The sequence below is a fragment of the Rhinolophus hipposideros genome, assembly GCF_964194185.1.
Source record: "Rhinolophus hipposideros genome assembly, chromosome: 4".
Lineage (NCBI taxonomy): Eukaryota > Metazoa > Chordata > Mammalia > Chiroptera > Rhinolophidae > Rhinolophus > Rhinolophus hipposideros.
The window spans coordinates 34722116-34744287 of record NC_138050.1 but is presented as its reverse complement, the minus strand read 5'-3'; the positions used below and the strand labels follow the sequence as shown (position 1 = coordinate 34744287).

The 22172-nt window shown below is 33.3% G+C and overlaps 1 protein-coding gene across 1 annotated transcript in view; it reads left to right on the top strand.

Annotated features, from left to right (window-relative positions):
- The window catches only part of LOC308496875 (palmitoyltransferase ZDHHC2-like), a gene marked incomplete at its 3' end in the record, with an annotated part of 48716 nt that extends 27220 nt beyond the window's left edge, over positions 1–21496 (top strand). The window contains exons 4-11 of the mRNA XM_081046663.1: positions 2511–2631; positions 7351–7420; positions 8172–8204; positions 12667–12787; positions 14965–15097; positions 17101–17227; positions 17522–17614; positions 21355–21496. Coding sequence (XP_080902789.1) covers positions 2511–2631; positions 7351–7420; positions 8172–8204; positions 12667–12787; positions 14965–15097; positions 17101–17227; positions 17522–17614; positions 21355–21496 — 840 coding nt within the window. The remainder of the gene's footprint in view (positions 1–2510; positions 2632–7350; positions 7421–8171; positions 8205–12666; positions 12788–14964; positions 15098–17100; positions 17228–17521; positions 17615–21354) is intronic.
- Between the last annotated feature and the right edge of the window lie 676 nt (positions 21497–22172).

Genomic DNA, 22172 nt, shown 5'->3' with positions numbered 1-22172 from the left:
TTTGTGTTTAGAGCTTTGGCAGGAAGTTGAAGTGACTTCTAATTGCTTCCCATAGTTATGTGTGAGATGATGGGCTAAGAGTGATGAGGGAATTAGGTTGACTAAGGTTTGAGAGAGCAGAAAAGTTTGAAATGGTTGTTGGATAGAGTGGAAAAATGAAATGATGCAGAACACAGAAGAAATAACACAGTATTAAGGGAGCAGTCAGGATTGATGACTGTGAATTTAGAGTTGTACCAGGCTTTTGGGGATGATTTTTCCACAAAAGATCCTTACCGTATTTGATTCATATAACTGTATAAGACAAATATTGTTTATTACCATTTTACAGATGTAGCAATAGGCTTTGAACATTAGCTAATTATCCTAAAGCATTGAGCGCTAGTGTGTGGCACACCAAGTGCTAACATTTAAACCAAAGCCCTTTTGACCATCAATGCAGCACTCTTGTCGCTATGCCATGCTCTAGCATGGAGTGTGGACACCAAAATAGGTGGGAGTGACCAGGACATCGACTGGAGCATGGAGGAAAAAATAGCAAAACTTCTACTTTATACATTATTCTTTTAATGTTTCTCTCTTTTTAAAGTTTCATGTATAAGGTACATAATATATTAGCAAATAGGACATATGTAAAGATATAAGTATGCAAATATTGGCATTGTGGTCTTAAATTATTTTTAACTGATGAGACTACATGATCAAAAGATCTTGGAGGCCATTGTTATGCAAGAAAGAGCCCTTGCTTGCTGGTTGAGAATGTTAGATTGTTTCATTAATAATATACAATATCTTGGGCTAATTTTCTAATTGATGAGCAGCCAAAAACCCCTCACTTGTAAAATGAGGGTCCTGGACTTAAAGTGACAATAAAATGCTCACATGTGCTAAACATCTTTTCAAAAATAGGACTTAAAAAGTAGGAGAAGAGGTAATAGGAGAAAACAATGTTAATCAGAACACAATGTCTCACACTATTGAGAGAATATAAAATGATCTGGAATACATGAATTAAAATTTACTGTTTTGATAGCAATATTGTTAAATTGATAGTAGTTTTTCAATTTGTAAGATTGTTCCTGATATAAAAGTAACATAACCATACTAAATTATATTTAGAAAATGGAGACTAAGCAAAAATAAAAAGGAAAAAAATCCCACCACATAATTCAGACAGTTTACATTCTGAATTTCTTTCTAGTTAATTTTTTTCACGTAATAGTCCATCATTGGCTTATTTTCATTTTTAATAACAGGATAATATTCTCACTGAAATGTGTAAAAATTTACTCAGTCGTATCCCAACTTGGATTTTTAGACTGATCTCAAATTTTCATGTTATAATAATGCTGTTAACATGTTTATACATAGAGCTTTACCCATAGTTTGGATTATTTCCTTAATATAAATTCCCAGAGGTAGAACTACTAGATCAAGAAAATTTAAGTCACTATCCAGGTTGTTTTCCAAAAGGATGATAGCAATTTACATACAATGCTTCCAGTTTTATCAGACCCTTGTTATTACTAAGAAAACTGTTAACTGTTTCTTGCCAACTTTATAGGCAAGAAAATATTCTGTTTTCATTTGTGCATTGTAGATACTTTTGACGTTATATGTTTATTTTTGTCCTAAGTAAAAAACAACTAGCAAAAAGAAAATACAGTTCTGTGAGTTTTCTGTTTGTTGTTAAATTCAGGTTTTTTTCTTAATTTGTATATCCTTTTAAAATTATACTTTCCTTTGATCTGAAAACTGTATTGGAGCCCAGATCTTGGTTCCTAATACCATTCTCCAATAAAAAGAAGTAGGACTTCTTAGAAAACATGCTGATTTTAGAATCAGAGCAGGAAATATTCAAGATGAGCCAGGAGCATCTTATGGTGCCACAATGTAAGGAAGTTCAAACAGACTTTTAAAAATGTTTTTTGTGATTATCATATTGGAATCTAAACAAATTTTCATTTTTCTCAAATAATTTTTTAATGGGGCCAAATTGGCAGTATAATAAGTAAATTTAATGATTAGTCTTGAGTACTAGAGAATTCAGAATTTTCTAGTAATAATCATCCCTAAGTTAAAACTCACTTAGGTGTGAAAACATGCTTGATAGATTTGTTTCTATTTTTGTTACTAATAATATCCAATTGAAAAATTCATTCATTGAGCTAAATTTGTTTATTTTGCTATTTTATCTATCTTTGTAACTAATATTTGGGTAGAACTCTACAGTTTACAAAGCACTTTATATACTCAATTCCTCTTGAGTTTCACAAATATTTGAGGAAGTGAGTATTTTTAGTATTATTCCATTTTCTAGATGCATGAACTAATAACCTGTGAGGTTACTAAACGTGCCCAGATTTCAAGCTCTATTACCTCTCTGAATATATATATATAGTGTATACTGTATACCGTTGATATTTTATTAATGCCTTTTTCTGGGAATAGTTGATCGTATGCTATCATTTCTTTGAAAATACTGATTAAAATTTAACTCTGTTCCACAGTTCCATCTCTCTTATGCAGAGAAAGAATTGCTGGAGAGAGAGCCAAGGGGAGAAGCCCATCAGGAAGTTCTTAGGCGAGCAGCCAAAGATCTTCCCATCTATACCAGGACCATGTCTGGAGGTAGACGTCGATAATGAGTGCTTTGGCATGATAGCTTGTGGTGACTGTTAAGCAAATATGTATATATATATATATATATATATATATAATGTAGATATAAGTATATATCTACATTATATATATATACTTGAAACTGTCACACACTCGTTGAAAAATATGGTTATATCTTGGATTGCTACTAAATCTTTACTGCACAATTGCATAGACAGAATAAAGCATGCATAACACTGTGCCACAGAGATCTCAACCAAATCCCGTGTAACTTTACTTCTATTCTGCCTATTTAGTTGTGACTCAATGAAGATGTTAGAACTGCAGAAATCTTGATTTGTATTTGTTAGCGTTCATTTTTAAACTTTAATTTATGGACCTTCCTGTTCGAATTTAAGGGAACAATATCTATAATGAACATAACTGATAATTTTACATACATTTGAAACAACAATTATACAAATTATGTAAAGCTTAATTTAGGTATCAGTACAATTCTTCATCTTTAAAATGTATGGTAATTTTTTTTAAACAAACACAACTCAAATAACAAATCTCTTTTACTTGGGTCAGGTTTTTAAGATAATTTGACAGCTGTCTAAATAAACAGTTGTCTTAAAAACTAGCACTCATGGACTATTGACACTTGTCCACCAAGACTTACCCAGAAACTTTGTGACTGTAGACCTCTGCTGTCCGTTTCAGTAGCCACTACCCATATGGCTGTTGAGCACTTACAATGTGGCTAGTCCAAATTGAGATGTGCTTTAAGTATAAAATACACCGCTGATTTCAAAGACGTAGTATGAAAAAAAAGAACGTAAAATATCTCATGACTATTTTCATATTATTTATGTTTGCTTCTAACTCACTTGAGAATCGTAATTGAATCTAACTCAAAGTCTCACGCACAATTCTTTCCTGTTTGTTTCCACTATTTCTCAATGAGCGACTGGTAATTTTCTGATTTAATACCATGCCACGGGTCTATCCCACGAAGACAGAGATGTGCTTATGTATAAGTTTGTGTATATCTGCCTTACATAACCCTTAACAGACATTGAGGAAATTTAAGCCCCTAAAAATAAATTACTGCATGAGCTGCCAAAATTAGTTAATAACAGTGACAGCACCGAATGCCAAACCCTAGTCTCCTCATTTCTAGTGCAGTACTTTTCTAGTGTACCGCTTGACACACAGAATTAAGAGAAAAGAGGACGCATAAGTCATACCAAAACAAATACCAATTTTTCTTAATAATAACAACTGCACTTTGAATTTAGCAGTCATCTGCTTGTGCAGTTTATATAATGTTAAAAGACTGTCTCTTATTCCTTTCAGGTATTGTACACCTATCTCCTGAGATTAATTTATGATTCCCAATATTCGTGACAGTCTGGAATAGAACCTGAATTCCCTAATATAATCTTTATTTTTATTTTCAGTGCAAAAATTCTGCATGCTTGCTAAAATCAGTATTAACTGACTGGAGGCATTGACTAAATTAAATTGCGCAAAGTATAATAAATAGATAATAATGCTGGTGTGATTGATCCCCTTCTGGAATATGTAGAATGGAAAAGTAGGCATGATTCAGAAGGGACATTCGGTGGAGCAGCCACAGTGGCACCAAGGCAGGAATGTGAGAGGATCTTTTTTTCCCTCCCCACCCAGCCACATCCTTCTGTGAACCTTGCGTTCAATGGATAACTTCCTTCTTCCCCCAGGGAAAGTCTGTAGACTAAAGCAACTGAAAGGTTCAGTTGTTGTTCAAATACTTTATACTTTATAGAGAATTGAAGAGTGTGGATGGTAATATACTTTAGGATTTTACCATTCATTTTAAATCCACAATACTTCCTCCAAACCCTGGAGAAAAATGCCAGCTGCCTGAGTTAAACTGACTGCTGTACACAGAGTACAAATTCAACCATATACAGAGTTGGCTGGTGGTGGGTAGTTAGGCAGGGGTGTTAAGACTCTCATTTCACTTCTGTTTGTCCTGTGCTTTCTCCTAATCCACCTATCTTCTGCTTTCTTACAGGGCTCTCCAAACTTTATTATATTATATATTTTTATTAATGAGGACTGTTGATGCTCTTTTGCCCTTGATATCTGCCTACAAAAAAAATGTTGTAGTTTTTGACTAGGACAGTAACAATTGTGTTTCCCCGAAAATAAGACCTAGCCGGACAATCAGCTGTAATGCTGATTTTTGGAGCAAAAATTATTTTAAGACCTGGTATTATATTACACCAGTCTTAAAGTAAAATAAGACCGAGTATTATACTATATAAATATAATATAATTACATTTTATTTTACATTATATTATATTATATATTGTATTACATTATATTATATTATATTATATTATATTATATTATATCCAGTCTTACTATACTTATATTAATTTTTGCTCCAAAAGACGCATTAGAGCTGATTGTCCGGCTAAGTCTTATTTTCAGGAAAACACAGAATTAGAGGTGATGTAATTAGTTTATCATTGTATGCAGATGTTGATAACATTCTCTTTTCAACATTTACCAAAACAGTTTTAAATTATCTAAGTAATATATGAATAAATTCTCAAAAAATTCAAGCAAGACAGTTGAAATAAAATTCCCCTTGACTGTTAGGAGTTTTTAAATAATTATCAGATGGTTCATTTTAAATTACACTTGGATGACTTTAATTGAATGAAATATGGCATACAGAGTGGGTTTTTTTTTAATTAAAAGACTAACTTTCTGTTTCTAAAAGATGATAAACAAAAGCTTATTTCTACATTGTTTTGATTTCCTGTGAGTTATTGCCTACTTTGATTTGAAAGATTTGGGGATTAAATGTATAGTAATGGAAGGAGAACTGACTGGGTGGTGAAGGAACACACAATGTGGTATGTGATAGGTCAGCTGGTAAAGGAACGCGTAGAGTCGGGCAAGTTAAGAAAGTTTTTATTGTTAAGAAACAGGTTTATCGGGCTGAGCAAAAGATGGCTACAGCCCAGGCTGCATGTCTAAAGGAGACTTACAGCCCCAAAGGAGAGCCTGAGGAGGGTTTTATAGCGGCTGTGCTGACAGCGTTGCATTGTTTGAACAGAAAATGTTGACTACCTACAAACCAGTAACTGTTTTGTGGCATTTTCTGTTACTGCAAGTTTGGCTCTGTCTGCAGGTGCAGAGCAACAGATATTTTGTTGTTTTCCTGCAGACATGGCTTTATCTGTAAGTCAAGGTCTCTGAGACCTAACATTCAGAGACCTAACATGAAGTCAAGGTCTCCAACATTCAGAGACCTAACAATATGTAGATGATTTGAAAGATTTTCCCCCCAGTGTACCCTAAAGTAGAGACAATCACTATCTAGAGAGAATCTAGCACTGCCTACCAAACATCACCAGGAAATGTAACTTTAGTCAGTGCTATCCATTATATTATAGAGCTGCTAATCCCTTGGGCTATTGGGCACTTAAAATGTGGCTATAAGTGTAAAATACATAGCTGGTGTCAAAAGCCTGCTATGAAAAAAATATATAAAATATGTTGTTAATATTTTTATATTGATCATATCTTAAAATAATATTTTGGGCTATATTAGGTAAAATAATTATTAAAATTAATTTCCCTTGGGTTTTTTTTTTTTTCAGTGTAGCTCCTACGGAATTTAAAAGTTCACATGTGGTTCACATTCTATTTCTCTGGCCAACACTGCGTACACTTTAATACTTTGCATGAGCCAGTGAGACCTTATAGCACCAATGAAAATGTACCTGTGGGACTTCATCCCTCAGGAGATGAGCAGCAAGGCCATGCCATGCACCTCTGCAATTCCTGGAAAGGAGAGTTGTGAGGAGATGATTAAGAACTTTTTTCAGTATTGAAAACAACTCCATCTAGGCTTTGCTGTCTAAGAAAAAGCTCATGTTATTCTGAGTTTACAGCAAGTGCTTCCTTTTTCAGAGATTATAACATTAGCCAACATAACCTTGGTAATTATTTATTGCAAGTATTTTTTTTCAAATTTTAAATTCATTAGTTTGGTTATACTGATCCTACTGGGCTGCCCACTTAATAACTGCTTTCTTATAATTTTAGTAGCCTGCCTATAATTTTAGTAGCCTCTAAGATGCCTGTGGACTGAAATAGCCTTTTGAAACCAGTCACCCATAACTGTCTTTGGTATATGTATCAGAGAAGAAAGGATCAGGACTTCAATTACAATAATTAAAATGATCTATTGGAAGTACTTCTTCCAATACTCACTTCAAACCTTATATTTCCAACAGAGAAAATGTGAGATCGTTCCCAATTTAAGTAACATATAGAGTTCATTCACAAATTTCTAAAATGTGGTTATATCTTTATCTAGTTATCCTGGCAGGGTACAGGAAATAATTGATTTACTTGAGGGAGACATTGTGTTTAGTTCAGTAGAAATGGACATGTTTACACCAATCATGAGCCTTATTATAACAACTGACAATTGAGGATGCCTTAGAAAAATTTCCCCAAAAGATCCTCTATTCTTGGGAAACCTCTCCGGGGAACTGAGGCTGTAGGCAAGTCATTCCATTTTGGTATTTAAACAGAGTCGAATATCTCAATTTTACCAAATTTAAATTCGGTATGCTTTTTAGAATTTAGATTTGGTTAGATGGTAAAAGCCATTTAAGTGCATGTTCAATTCACTGTTAAATCAAAGGCTAAGTGGAGCTTTCTGTTCCTAGCAATCCGATATTGTGACAGATGCCAACTTATAAAACCAGACCGCTGCCATCACTGTTCCGTCTGCGATAAGTAAGAAAATTTTTTACTTCTAAAATGTCTACATGCTCGTGGTCTTTTTACTTAATTGATTTCTTTTCTCACTGTTTTCTAGATTATTTTCCTTTCTCCTTATTCATGCTTCTCAGATCTTTATTTAGGAAATATAAGTGGAACAATCACGTTTATACGAGTGTGGCTTAGGATCACAATCAGTTGTCCCTTCCTCCCCCCAAATTCTTGCTGACACGAATGAAGTGCATGATATTTAGCTGCTCAGACTTGGCTAGTTCGACTTACTAAGTACTTCTTCTGTGACTCTTTCCCATCTTTATAAAGATAATTCAATTGACTTCATGAAAGTCAGATGTTATTATATACTTAGTATAACCACTCGGCTTAAGGATTGATATTAAAGGAAAAGTTTTATCCAGACTTTCAGTAAATCTGTTCACATTTCACATTTTGTACTTTCTTTAGCATAAAATAGTTCTGTATTAACATATCACGTTGTTTTTATAAAATGAATTATTTGATTTGCATGTTAAAGCAGTGTATTTTAAATTTAAAGTTCTATTATTGTATCATAACTGGAATTGGTTATAGTGTTTATTTTTAGATGAGGACTTTTGCTTTTATTCAATTTTCAGATAAGTAAATAATTTTGCAATATTTTACTTGCCACAACTCTTTTGAAATAAAATTCATATTTCTTTTTTTATAATTTAATGTGATTACATTTTTATGAGGTGTTGAATTTTGTGTGTGTATGTTTTCTTTTTAGATGTATTTTGAAGATGGATCATCATTGCCCATGGTGAGTATGCCTCTGTACTTAAACAAGTTTTTGTCCCTTACACCTTAAAAAAATGGAATTATTTATCTCTTTAAATCTTTTTATAAATGAAATCTTGCCTTAGCTGATCTGGGAGGTACTTTCAGATTTAATTGCTAATATTTGCTTATGTAGCTCAAAAGAGCCTAAAGGAGAATTTCCATGAAATAATTATAAAACCAGTAGCTTAACAACTTAAAAGTTAATTTCTCATATTTGCTTGGAACAAATGGTGTTCTTTATATGCACATGCAGAAATATAGAGATTCTAAAATAATCTCCAGAAATTATACCAAAATGTACATATAAATCATACACAGTACCTCACTGAAGTTCATAATAATTAATTCATCTAAAGTATTAACAATTTGTTTTACATAAAACTTGGCATTAAGGAGTAGAATAGCAAACATGCAAATACACATATATGTTTAAACAAGAGTTTCCAGTTAAAATTTACTAATATTTTTTTTAAAAATTCTAAGTCATGAAATTAGGGGAGTTAATAGATGATTATTTATGAGATCTAATTAACTAATGAAGATTGACTTTTTCTACTATTCCCTATAATTTTTTATCCCAGTGTAGATATACCTTTGTCAATCATACCGAGGTTGCCAGCTAGGTTGGATTTGGACATTAAGCATGATTATTCTACAAGCTTTATCTTCTTTCACAGGTGGCATTTGAGAAAGGTAGACATGCCCACAAATCTACAGTAGGTATAAGTTGAAACCTATACTTAGAAGGAATGGTTATCTTAGCTCCAGGAAACAATAGGGGAATGTCAGGTTTACAATATTCTATATCTTTCTCTGAGATACTCCTTCCTTCTCTCCGCCTAGATTTTCTTCTTTAGCAAGTTATGGCTCTTTAACTCCTATGAGAACAATGTTCTTTTCAAACAAAGATCTCAATAAATAATTGAGATCCCCTTTGTATTAATTTTCATTGTATTCATTCTTTTGCTTTCCTCATTCTTTCATTCATTTTGTTTTCATTCTCAGCAAGTAGTTGTCCCCCCGTATCTTCAATTATAAATCATCTTAATCCCCCTTAATTCCTCTGTTGACCCTTCCAGCCACAGATGCTGTCAGTGCCCCATCCATATCCCCATGACCTACCTGTGAGTTCACTGCACCTGCAGTAGACAGTTCCCTTGCCTGTTGACAGCTCCCCACCTGTTTCTTTGCTTCTGTATCTGAGAGCTTCTGTATCTGAGTTCTTTCCCTGGGCAGGTTTGTTCTGCTCCTAAACCTGGCAGTTCAGAAAGGCCAGCATATTAACGCTTCAAGAAGCCACCCTCAACCAGTGAGGGACTCGTTAAGAACACAAGCTTTTTTGGATTATCTCCCCTCCTTGTTTCGAATAAACTATATATAAGTTCTTTTCTCAGGGTCTGCTTTGGGGGAGCCCATACTAAGACACCCTTCTTTCTGAACAATGGTGTATTCTAGATATAATTTAGAAGAATGGTAAAGAAATCAGGTTCCTAGAGTTGACTCCGATTTTTCTAACTTAAAGTTATTAGGGATTGTGATGATCAGGAATGGAGAAGTGGAAACAATCAGGATTAATCCCAAACTAGTGCACACCTATAAAGCTTGCCATCCATCGCCTTGCTATACTCAGTGTTACAAAAGTAGAAAATAATAATTTACTATGCTAGCATTCTTTCTAAACCTGCAATTAATTTGGCTTTATAAGATACTTACAGCACAATTTGACAATCTTAAATTTTGACAGACCCGATCAAATAAGTGAAGGGAACAGCTCTAAGACTCGAGAGTTTTTAAAAGTGGGTTCAGATTGCATACCTGTATACGTACCTATCATCACTCTCACCCTTAAGTGGCAATGTGGAAGAAGTTAAATGACCTGACTAATACCTTTCAACTTGTCTGAAATTGTTCCTCGCCAGTATTGCCTCCCAATGCTGCAGCCACTCTCCCAGCCACCATCTCAGCTCCCAACGCTGCCTTACAAGAAGCAGTAGTCGGGTCAATTTGTGAAGGGTTTGGTTGCAAGGGCCTAATATTCACCTGCTGCCAGCTGAATGGAGCAGCCATCTCATTTATTTTGAAATTTCAAATTAAAATTTGAAATAAACTTTGTAGATTACACACAGTGTGGTTCTAAATTCAAAAGTGAAAAAAGAAAAGGTACCAGTATTATTTCTAGTCCGCACTAAAAATAAATATTAGTATTAAATTTAAATATTAAATGAATATTATTATATTTACTTAAGTGTGAAATACATATCAAACTCTAACATACCTGGTCTTTATTTACTGACTTTCTCCTGTGTTTCCTGGCTCTGACGTGGCAAATTACATCATGTTCTTAAGTAGAAGTTAAAGTAACCTAAATTAGATGTTAGAAAATCTATGATTAACATCATTTTACTTTCTATAAAAATGTTACTTATCATTTAACATAAAAGCTGCTGCTTGCATTTCTGTAGGAAGAGAAACAATCTTTTCTATGCCTTCTCATTTTCCCCTCATCCATAAAAGAGTCATTGTCCTCACTCACTTTGTCCAGCCCCACAGCACCCCAGCCTTTGTCTACCCATCTTGCCCTTTTGAAAGCAACACAAGTTAGCTAAGGGAATATCCTGTGTCCTTTGAGAAAAAAACAAACAAACAGCTAGAGTAGGCTTTACGGGACTTTTGCGATATTATTTCTTGCCATTATTTCATTCAGATGTCATAAAAAACAATCTCAGTATGCACTCACCCTGGAATCTCTGACAAATACATTTGTTTTCATACAATGTGCACCCACAATTTTGGGCTTCTTTATGAATTTACTTGTTATGTACTATTTAAGTTCTAAAATTATTAAATCTAATGCTATTATTCCCTTTGCCTTATTTGCCTATTATTTGAGGTAGAAAATACAAACATTTATCTTTCTTTTCCCTCCTAAATTTCCAGTTTATTCATAAGACAAGTAAATGTTTGCCTTTAAAACTTTTTACATTTTTAAACTTTTCTATTGTGGTAAAAACACAGAAATGAGATCTACCCTCTTAACAACATTTTAAGTGTAGAAAATAGTATTGGTCGAATCCACAGATATGAAACTCAGGAATACCGATGGCTGACTGTATGTTTATTGAAAACAATCCAAGTATACATATTAAAAAGAAATGAAATCTTACTACTTGTGACAACATAGATTGACCTAGAGCAGGGGTGTCCAAACTTTTTTCAACGTTTTTCACCAAGGGCAGCATGCGGTAAAATACACAAATAGCCGAGCCACTCACTCGAGGTGCAGTACATATTGCCTCACCTGGTTTATTTAAGTAAACTAAATATATTTTTGGAATTTGCTGCGGGCCAATAAAAAATGGATTGCAGGCCACAGTTGGCCCGCGGGCCGCAGTTTGGACACCCCTGACCTAGAAGGTATTATGCTAAGTGAAATAAGTCAGAAAAAGAAAAATACCATGATCTCACTTGTATGTGGAATCTAAAGGACAGAATGAACGAACACACAAACAGAAACAAACCCATAGATACAGAGAACAAACTGATGGTTGCCAGATGGGAGGGAGGTTGGGGAGGGCTGGGTGAAAAAAGGTGAAGGGATTAAGAAGTACAAATTGGTAGTTACAAAATAGTCACAGGGATGTAAAGTACAGCATAGGGAATACAGTCAATAATATTGTAATATCTATGTATAGTGCCAGATGGATACTAGACTAATAACTTCATAAATTATATAAATGTCTAACCACTATGCTGTACACCTGAGACTAATATAAAATAATATTGAATGTTAACTATAATTTAAAAATAAAATACTATAAAAAAGTAATATAACAAAGAAATATAATTTTCCTCCAGGAAATTGGCAAAAAAGACAAAAGAGGCAGAGACAGAGCTTAGAACTGGCTTATCAAGTAAGCAAATCAAGAATTAGAAATAGATTCTCACTGGTTTGCATTCACATAATTTAAACATGATCTGACTGACATTAACTCTAATCATTATGGCCAAGAAATCCTGAACTCTACTAAATCTATGTGGTTGGGTGATCTAGTATTTTTAAAGAAATTTGTTCTCTAAAAGATTCAGAAAGAAAAATAAATAAATAAGAAGAGGAGAAAAGTTACAAGGAAAAAACAAACAAACAAAAAAACAAACCTAAGTGGACCTGTGCAGTTCAAACCTGTGTCAACTGCACAGTTATATATGTTCATGATTGAGTAAAGCAATATTATATAATATATTTTTAAAATCTTAACACAAATTCCTTTTTAGTAAAATTGGTTTTTGATGTTTGTATATGTAAAGAAATCTTATGAATTACAGTTAAGGAAATGCCAATACATATCAAATGATAGGAAATGAAACACTGTGTTAAGGTTGAGCTTATGTATACCTGGGTTGAAAATGTAAGACTAACAGAAATGTTTTTGTTTTGTTAACAGGGTGAACAACTGTGTCGGATTTTCAAATTATAAATTTTTCCTCCTTTTCTTGGCTTATTCTCTGCTGTACTGTCTTTTTATTGCTGCTACAGATTTACAGTATTTTATCAAATTTTGGACAGTAAGTCATTACCTTGGTGAACTATTTTAGTATACAAAAATATATAACATAGATTTTCTTTTGTGAACTATTTCAGACACTAATTTTATAGAATAGAGCTCATTTAGATATAGTCAGCCCTCATTATTTGCAGATTCTGTATCTGTGAATTCACCAACTTGTTAAAATTTATCTGTCACCCCCCAAATCAGTACTCTCAGAGCTTTCGTGGTCATTTGCAGAACATGCACAGAGGCTAAAAGTTTGAGTTGCCCCATGTGCACACTCCCAGTTGAGATCAAACAAGGCTACGCTTTGCCTTTTGTTTCAACTCTTTGTACTGTTCAACAAGTGTGCTTTTCTATTTAATGCCATGTTTTTTTTGCATTTTTGTGCTTTTCATTGGTGATTTTACTGTTTAGTAAGGTCTTCAAGCATAGTGCTGAAGTACTGTCTGGTGTTTCTGAGCAAAAGAAGACTGATGTGCTTTATGGAGAATACATGTGTTAGATAAGCTTCCTTCAGGCATGAGTTGTAGCGATGTTGGGCACGAGTTCTCTATTAGTGAATCAATAACATATTAAATAAGGTGTCTTTAAGCAGAAACACACAGAACACAAGGTTATATATTGATTATTTGACAAAAATGCTGTGACCAGAAGCTCACAGGAACCTAACCCTGTATTTTCCGTAGCAGAAATGGTTCAGTATTCACAAATTCAGTGTTCATGGTAACTTTACAGGACACAACCACTGCCAATAACAAGAATGAACTGTATAAGAATTTATTTTTAGGATTTAAAAATAGAAGTGTTTTCTTTATGCGTAAAAAGATTATTTTTTAAACTATTATGTCTATTATGTCCCAAATTTTTATTAAGCATGGCTTGATTAGACTTTAGATAGTTTTTTAGATAGTTCATTTTTTCTCTGCACCATTTATTTTAAATGTGAGCAAAACAAATTGAGTATTTTAAATATCCAAAGATACTCCTATGAATACCAAATGATAGTAAAAAACAGTTACTATCTGCGAGGATTGCTTTATTATTTTCATACAATTATTCATTATTATGGTAAGACTTTCTCAATTGCTAGATCGTTTATGTGAGATTGGAACCACATTCAAAACTAAAGATTTATTGAATGCCTACCCTGTGCCAGGTACATTGTAAGCACTAGGAATACACAGGTACATGGATATGCTCCTAGCATTCAAGTGTGCTTCCGTTGTCCAGCTTGAAGAATGATCCCTAATGAATGTCTGAGAGGATGGCACCCCACTGTTCCTCATTCCTGTGGATGGTTTTAGTTCCAATCACAAATATGTGTGTAAAGGAATGGCCTGTTTTCACTGTGAGGACTCTGCTGTCAAAAGCTATCAGTGAAATCTTGTGACCTGTGTCAATCTGATAGGTATGACAGGGTATGAAATAGTATGCCCGGCTATCAGAAGGGGAAGCTTCTCAACCACTCTGGTCCTTCCCTAAGTGTCCATAGCCCTAAGCCTGCATTCTAGAGCAAGTCCAGGTCTCTTCGGACAATACGTATAATGAGAGTCAAACTAGTTTTGCTTTTAGTTGGCCTATTTTTATCTCATGGATATTGTAAGATTTATTTTAGACAGATGTTATGCTCCAGTGTTGATCTTTTTTGTGATGCTATTATTTAAAATAGCTTGAATCATTATTGTGGATGTGTTGTTTTATGTGTTCTTGTACTTGTGCTGGTGTTTGTAGTGATGTAAAACATCAATGAGTATAGTAGCTAAACTGTGCCAATTAACATTTATTTTCTGGCATTGTAATAAAACTATTTAAACATTTATAAATCTGTATTATGTTAAAACATGGTCAGGTAGTAAATTCAGAAGTATATTTTATAGTTTCTTTCATCTTGCTTTCTACTGGTATAGTTTACACACATACTACCATACTGCCATAATTTTTCTATGATTTGGTTATGCAAAGCAAAATAAATATCCCAAATTTAAATATTTTTCCATATATATTCATACTACAGTAAACATATATTTTAATATGATGCTATATTTTTTTCTCAAAGTTTTTACATAAAGCCATGTACCTTTCTCCATATCTAAATTTAAGAAACATTTTAAGCAAAAAAAGAAATCTTATAAAAGTAGGGGAATACTTATCCCTTTGACAAAACATGTTATTTTTTTCCTTTCTTTATAGAATGGTCTACCTGATACTCAAGCCAAGTTCCATATTATGTTTTTATTCTTTGCTGCAGCTATGTTTTCTGTCAGCTTGTCTTCTCTGTTTGGCTATCATTGTTGGCTAGTCAGCAAAAATAAATCTACATTAGGTGAGTATCCAATTGTTGTAGTTAACAGAACTTTAAATACATAAATAGTTACTCATCAAAAATTGCCATATTATTAAATGACAATCTGTCCTGAAGTGGTAAAAATCATTCTTATTTCCCACATTGTTTTGTGGTATGTGACTCAGACATAAATAAATTCACTCATTCCATATATTTATTGACTGTCCATTGTATGTAAAGCATTTTGTATATTCAGTGGTGATTAAAGGACAAAACAGCCTAGTGAGGGGCACAGAAAATCAAGGAGCAAATGTAACAGTAATTACAAAACACAAAGAGCTTTAACAGAAACAAACAAGATGCTGAGGTATGAATCAAAGGCTGGAGATGGTAGAAGGGAACTTACTTAGATAAAGTGATCAGGGAATAGCTCACCAAAATAAAACATATTTAACCTACGATGTCAGTCATAGAAAGAGCCAGAACATCTCAGGCAGATGATCTTACATATAGAAAACCTTAAAGAATCCACAGTAAAAGCAATCAGAGCTAATAAATAACATCTGCAAAGTTTCGTGACACAAGATCAATATGCAAAAAATCAGTTGTATTTCTATTCACCAGCAATGAACCCTCCAAGAAGAAAATTAAGAAAACAATTCCAATTACAAAAGTATCCAGAATAGTAAAATACCTAAGAATAAATTTAACCAAGGCAGAGCAACACAAATATAGTGAAACTATAAAACATTGCTGAAAGACGTTAAAGAAGAACTAAGTAAATGGTAAGACTTCCCATGTTCATGGATTAAAAACAATATTGTTAAGATAGCAATACTACTACCCAAAGTGATTTTTAGATTCAGTACAACTCCTATTATAATTTCAATGGCCTTGTTTTGCAGAAATAGATAAGCTGGTCCTCAAATTCATATGGAATTTCAAGGGCCCCAAATAGCAAAAAAAAATCCATTAAATTTTTTTTTTTTAATTCTTACTCTTTTCAAAACTTACTACAAATCTATAGTGATCAAAACAGTGTGGTACTGGCATAAGAATAAAGATATGGACGAATTGAGAGTCCAGAACTAAACTTAAACATCTTTGGCCATTTTATTTTTGACAAGAGTACTAAGACCATTCAATGGGGAAAGAATAGCATCTTTAACAAGTGGTATTGGGACAACTGGATATATACATGTAAAAGAATGAAATGGAACCCCTACCTCACATAATATACAAAAATGAACTCAAAACGGTTCAATGACCTAAATGGAAGAGCTAAAATTATAACAGTCTTAGAAGAAAACATAAGGATAAATCTTCAGGATCTCATAAAAGGCAATTAATTCTTAGATACAACACCAAAAGCATGAGCAACAAAAGAAAATAGATAAATTGGGCACTACCAAAATTTAAAAATTTGTGTGTCAAAGGACATTATCAAAAAAGTAAAAAGATAGCCCACAGAATGAGAGTAATATTTGTAAATCACATACCTGATAAGGGCCAAGTATTCATATATACAAGTAACTCTTACAACTCAACAACAAAAAGACAAACAGTCCAATTTAAAAGTTGGCAAAGGATTTGACTAGACATTTAAATAAACATTTCTCTAAAGAAAATATACAAATGGCCAACAAGCACATAAAAGCACATTACATTCTGGTTAAAAAACTATAGATTTGTATATATCTATATCCATCATCCATCCATCCATCCACCCATCTATCAAGAGCTAGAAGATGTAGTTTTAACATATTTGCCTGTTTATAGTTTCTAACTTTTTACAATGCACATGTGCTGCTATTATAATTAAAAAGCTACTTAAAAATTAAAATAAATGTAATTGTATTTTATGATTATTTTAAAACAAAATAAACGATCTATATTGCAGAGTTGTTGGTAGGCACATAAGTACTCACAGGGGATTAGCCACTGATTTTCGAGTTCTTTTGTTTAATTCAATCACTTCTAAATATAGGAGTTACTAGCTGATATATACTTTACTCATGTGATTGCTCTGTTATCTTTTATAGAGGCATTTAGAAGTCCAGTATTTCGACACGGAACAGATAAGAATGGATTCAGCTTGGGTTTCGGTAAAAATATGCGACAAGTTTTTGGTGATGAGAAGAAGTACTGGTTGCTACCCATTTTTTCAAGGTACTTTGTTGTGAAAATTTTCAGGTTTTAAAGGAATGAAAGTAATACAATAAAAGAACTCTATAATTCTGCATAGGAACTCCTCTTTTTCAAAGTATGATTTTATGACTCATGATTACATCAATGTGGAAATCAGTTATCTCATCTCCCTAAACATATTGTATTGAAACCAGTGTGTGATTCGCATGTTTTGTCCATAGTATAATTATGTCCTGCTCGCAGACATCAGCACTCTGAGTGTCACTCTGTTGTCTTTTTTTATTGCTCAATTGTAAGTTTTGATTTTAATTATAGTCTAGGTGATGGCTGCTCCTTTCCAACTTGCCTTGTTAACCAGGATCCTGAACAACCATCTACTCCTGCAGGACTGAATTCAACATCTAAAAAGTAATTCCATTTTTTTTCTTTTTTTACTTTCGAATAACATATTTATCTTCATGTATCCTTTAGTTATATGATTCTTTGAAAAAAAATTTCAAGAACATAAGATAATTTACTGCAATGGTTCCCACTTAGAATGAGGAAAAAGGAAAGTATGACTGGGGATGGGTCCATAGGGAGCTTCAATTATACTTGTAAAATTCCATTATTAATCTGGGTGATAGGTAAACAGGTGTTAATTCTCTATACATTTTGGTTGATTGAAATATATTATGATTTTTTAAATGTAATGCTTAAAATAAAAAATATATATGAGTCCATATTAGCTTCCCTAGTGATCAGATGAGCAAACAATGTCAGCTTTCCCTTTGACTCTCTAGGTCCTTCCTCTCTGTAGTAACTGTTGTAGAAATGAGAAAACTTCCCTAGATAAGGCCTTTGGGGATCAGATGGAACCCAGGACACCCACTGGACAGTTCCATTAGTAGTGTGCACCGTATTCTTGGTGCTCTATAAAGACCTCTGAGCATTATCTGAACCATTTCCTTGGAAAGAGAAGGGAGGGTTCTTAGAAATTTATGGTCTGGAGACTTTTGCCCCTGCTTTAAGTTTGTTTCTTTCCTGTCTATCAAGAATTTGAGGAAGACCAGAAATTTGCTACTAACTGGCAAAAGGCAAAACTACTTAAACTTTTAAAATGCTATACATATATGAATGTTCAAGTTTGAAACACTAATCTTTATATCTTTAAGACAGAGTTATTTGAATATGACCACACTTTTAATTTTGAGTGAAAGCCAATAGCAAAAACATAACCATAATAGCATTCCTAGCTAAATTTTAGGGAGTTTCTTATTTGCCAGAATGCCATGTATACAGCACCTCTGGCTACATTCCTTCCATCTAGTGCCTATTTCTTATTGATCACAGTACTTTCCCCTGGGCGTCCTGGCGTGACCCCAGAATGTTTCTCAAGGCAGTGACACCCTGGCAACCTTGTCAAATTGTTTTAAATTGTCAGAGATGAAACTTATTTGCCACCCCATCCCAGAGTGAGCGATGTACATACCAGACTCTTATCAATTGATGAGCAGGCCATTTTCATGTGTTTCACAGGGATATTCAAAGGCACCAGAGTCTTATTGGGTCATGCCCTGTGAGTTGGGCTTGAAAATTCCACAGAGCTAAATGTTAATGGTTTTTCTTACACCTTGGTGCAGAAAAATCTAGTTTTAATAAGAAAAATCTAGTTTTAATCTAGTTCTAGTTAGAACACATTTTCAAGCTTATATGAAATTTAAGAGTTTGCAAGTAATGTTTTTGGACCTTTGTTTCAATGTTTTTTTGTAGTTTAAGACGATTTGGGATTTAGAGATAGTATCTCTCCTAAGTGTACCAGGGGCATTGAGAGAAATCCTAGTTCTGGAACTGTTACCGAGCAAGGTGATCTTGAAAAGGTCAAGAAACCAGGCTCCTCCTGTTAATATTGGATTTTGACAGCTAAAGTCTCTTCTACAGAATTTTATAATTTCCCCTGATTAGGGCATATAAAATTTCTATGGTTTATGCTGGTGTCGCCTCTGTGCTCCAGAGTTTTATATCTGACTGTCTGCTCAACATTCCCACTCAAATGTCTAAAAGTCATCTGCAACTGAACAGGTACAAAGCAGAACTCTTGATTCCATCTATCTACATCCTCATGCCCACTCTAAACTTGATATTCTCCATTCCTCCATATACATATCAGTAGCTGTGACCTGCATTCCCCCAGGTGCTCAGACCAGAAACTTGGACATCCTCCTGGATTCCCCTCTTTCAGTTACCTTGTATTTACTCCATTTGTAAATTTTGAGATGCATCCTATGTCTATATCATTTCTCACATAAATTGTTTTAATTCCTCCTAACTAATCTTCCTGATTCCATTTTTGCCTTACTGCAGTTTCTTCTCAATTAAAATGTCACAGTGATCCTTTTAAAACATAAATCAGGTTTTGTCATCTTCTGCTCAAAACCCTACATTGATTTCCCATCTTAGAATAAAGACTAACGAGTGTCCTTGCCTTGTCCTATCTAATCTTGCCCCCAACACCTCTCTGATGTCAATCCCTTATCACTTTCCCATCACTCATAATCCTCGGACACATAGGTCTTGCTGTTTCTGATATGCCAAGCATGTCCCGTATTTAGTACCTTTGTACTTGCTAATTCCTATTCCTAAATGTTCTTCCTCCAGAATTCTGAATGATCTGTGCCTTCTTTTCATTCACTTTCTATTTAGGTGTATCTTCACAATAGAGGCCATCTTTGAAAACCCTTTGTAAGATAGTAACCTGCTTCTCCAATTCCCCATACATTTTTTTTTTGTCATAGCTTGTATTATCACCTGACTTACTATATATTTCTCTCTTTATGATCATTCTTCCTCAATTACCAATGAAACTTCCATGAGATCAAAGACTTTATTCATAGATGTAATAGGTACTCAATGAATATCGTTGAATAAATGGATCCTTGCCAGTTGTTTTAAATTAATCCTGTTAGCAGTAATCAATCTATAAGGAGTCCCCAAACCAGGACCTAGTTAGTATGTTGGAATACTGTCTCTTTCCTGAAGAATAAGAATTAGAGTAAAAGAGATTTTTTTTTCATATGAATGGGAGACAAGCTTTTTTTAAAAAAAATGATTTATCTTCAACATTTTAATAAGGGTATGTTAAAGCTGCACAAAATTAAAATATTCTCAAATTTTAGCTATGAGGTAATTACTAAGGAGCAAAAGTATGTCCTTTAAAAATATAATAGTTATAGACAACTAAAATATGTTAAATTATTCTTGGAAGAATTTTAAGTAGTTTTTTTTTCTTTTGAACATTATTATAATTACTATTTCAGCGTATTCTAAAATAATAGTTTCTATGCCAATAATTTGTTCTAAGTGAAATGTTATTTTAATTTATGTGTATTTTCTCATACCATCCAATATGTTGATATGTGGCATGTCTACTTAAATTTTAAAACTTAAATTCTTCATTTAAGACTCTTCATTTTCTCAAATTAAACATCAGGTTTGTAAGATTTGATAGTGTCATGTTTTCAACATTCCTGCATGATAATACTCAAATTGGTTGTTTTGGTCTTATCAAAGAAGATAGAGAATTCTTGGTTCAAGACCAGTTAAGGCACTTTAGAAACACTAGTTTTTCCTCAAACTTGAAAAAGTCAATCACCTTTATATATGATATGCCATCACCTTTATATATTTTTTCCATATCCACTTACAAAAATTAGTATTTTTCTTTAATGTATTTATTCAAATTGGCACCGACAGTTGTTTTTAAACCAAACTTTGTATAACTGTCATAAATGAGAAGTTAGTATAATTTGTTGTAAATAGAATATAACTTTAAAAAATAAAATTGATAATAAAATACTATTAGGTTCTAACTAGATTCCCTCACCTGCTAAAGTGTAAGGCTAAGGCCTACTCTATATATTAAAAATGGAAATTTGCCAGAGTTAAAAATTGTCATCTTATTGTAATCAGAGGAATTAAAAGAATTGAAAAGAGAACATTTTTCTTATTGTGAGTCAGTATGATTTAATTGTTCCTGTATTCCCCAAATTATCTTGGGTAACTCCTACAATATCTGGCACTGTAAGTGGTTTGTGTTCATACTTTGAGAAACACTCACCTTAATACTGTCAAGGGTTAATCTGATAATTGTGATAATGATTATTATTCAGTCCTGAAAACCATCAATTTCCTGCAAAGCCATTGAGAGAGTCCCAGAGCCACCTTCTTACTGATTCTCAATCTTGGACAGAGAGCAGCACAAACCTGGGCAAAGGCAAAGCTGGTAAGAGTGTGCTTGTTTGGCCTTTCTGATATATTTTATTTTTGAAAGGTGAAAGTAGTGAAAAAATTTTATTATATTACCTATAGGATTTTTCTTGCTTTGGAGTCAGACTCCCAGTGTAAATTTAGAATTATTTTCAGGAACATCTACTTGTGAAGTACTTTGTCTGTTAGCTGTAGAAAATCATTTTGTGAAAGATAAATCTACATTACATTTTTTTTCAGTTTAAAAAACCAATCTTTATTATTGCATATTAAATGATAGAAATAAACTCAAAATACAGTTTGTTTTTTTTTGTTTTTTTTTTAATTTATTGGGGTGACAATTGTTAATGAAATTACATAATTTCAGGAGTACAATTCTGTATTACATCATCTATAAATCCCATTGTGTGTTCACCACCCAGAGTCAGTTCTCCTTCCATCACCATATATTTGATCCCCCTAACCCTCATCTCCCACCCCCCACCCCCATTACCCTCTGGTAACCACTAAACTATTGTCTGTGTCTATGAGTTTTTGTTTTTAAATGGAAAAATGTGATCAATTCAGACAAAAGGTTGAAAAAATATCTGTGAAAAAGGTCTTAAATTATGCAGTTCTTTTACTCTAAGATTTCTATCCAATTTCAAAAGGTCAAAGAAAAGTGATTGCATAATTACCTAACTTTAGCTACCTTTTATTTCTTCATATTTCTCATTATTGT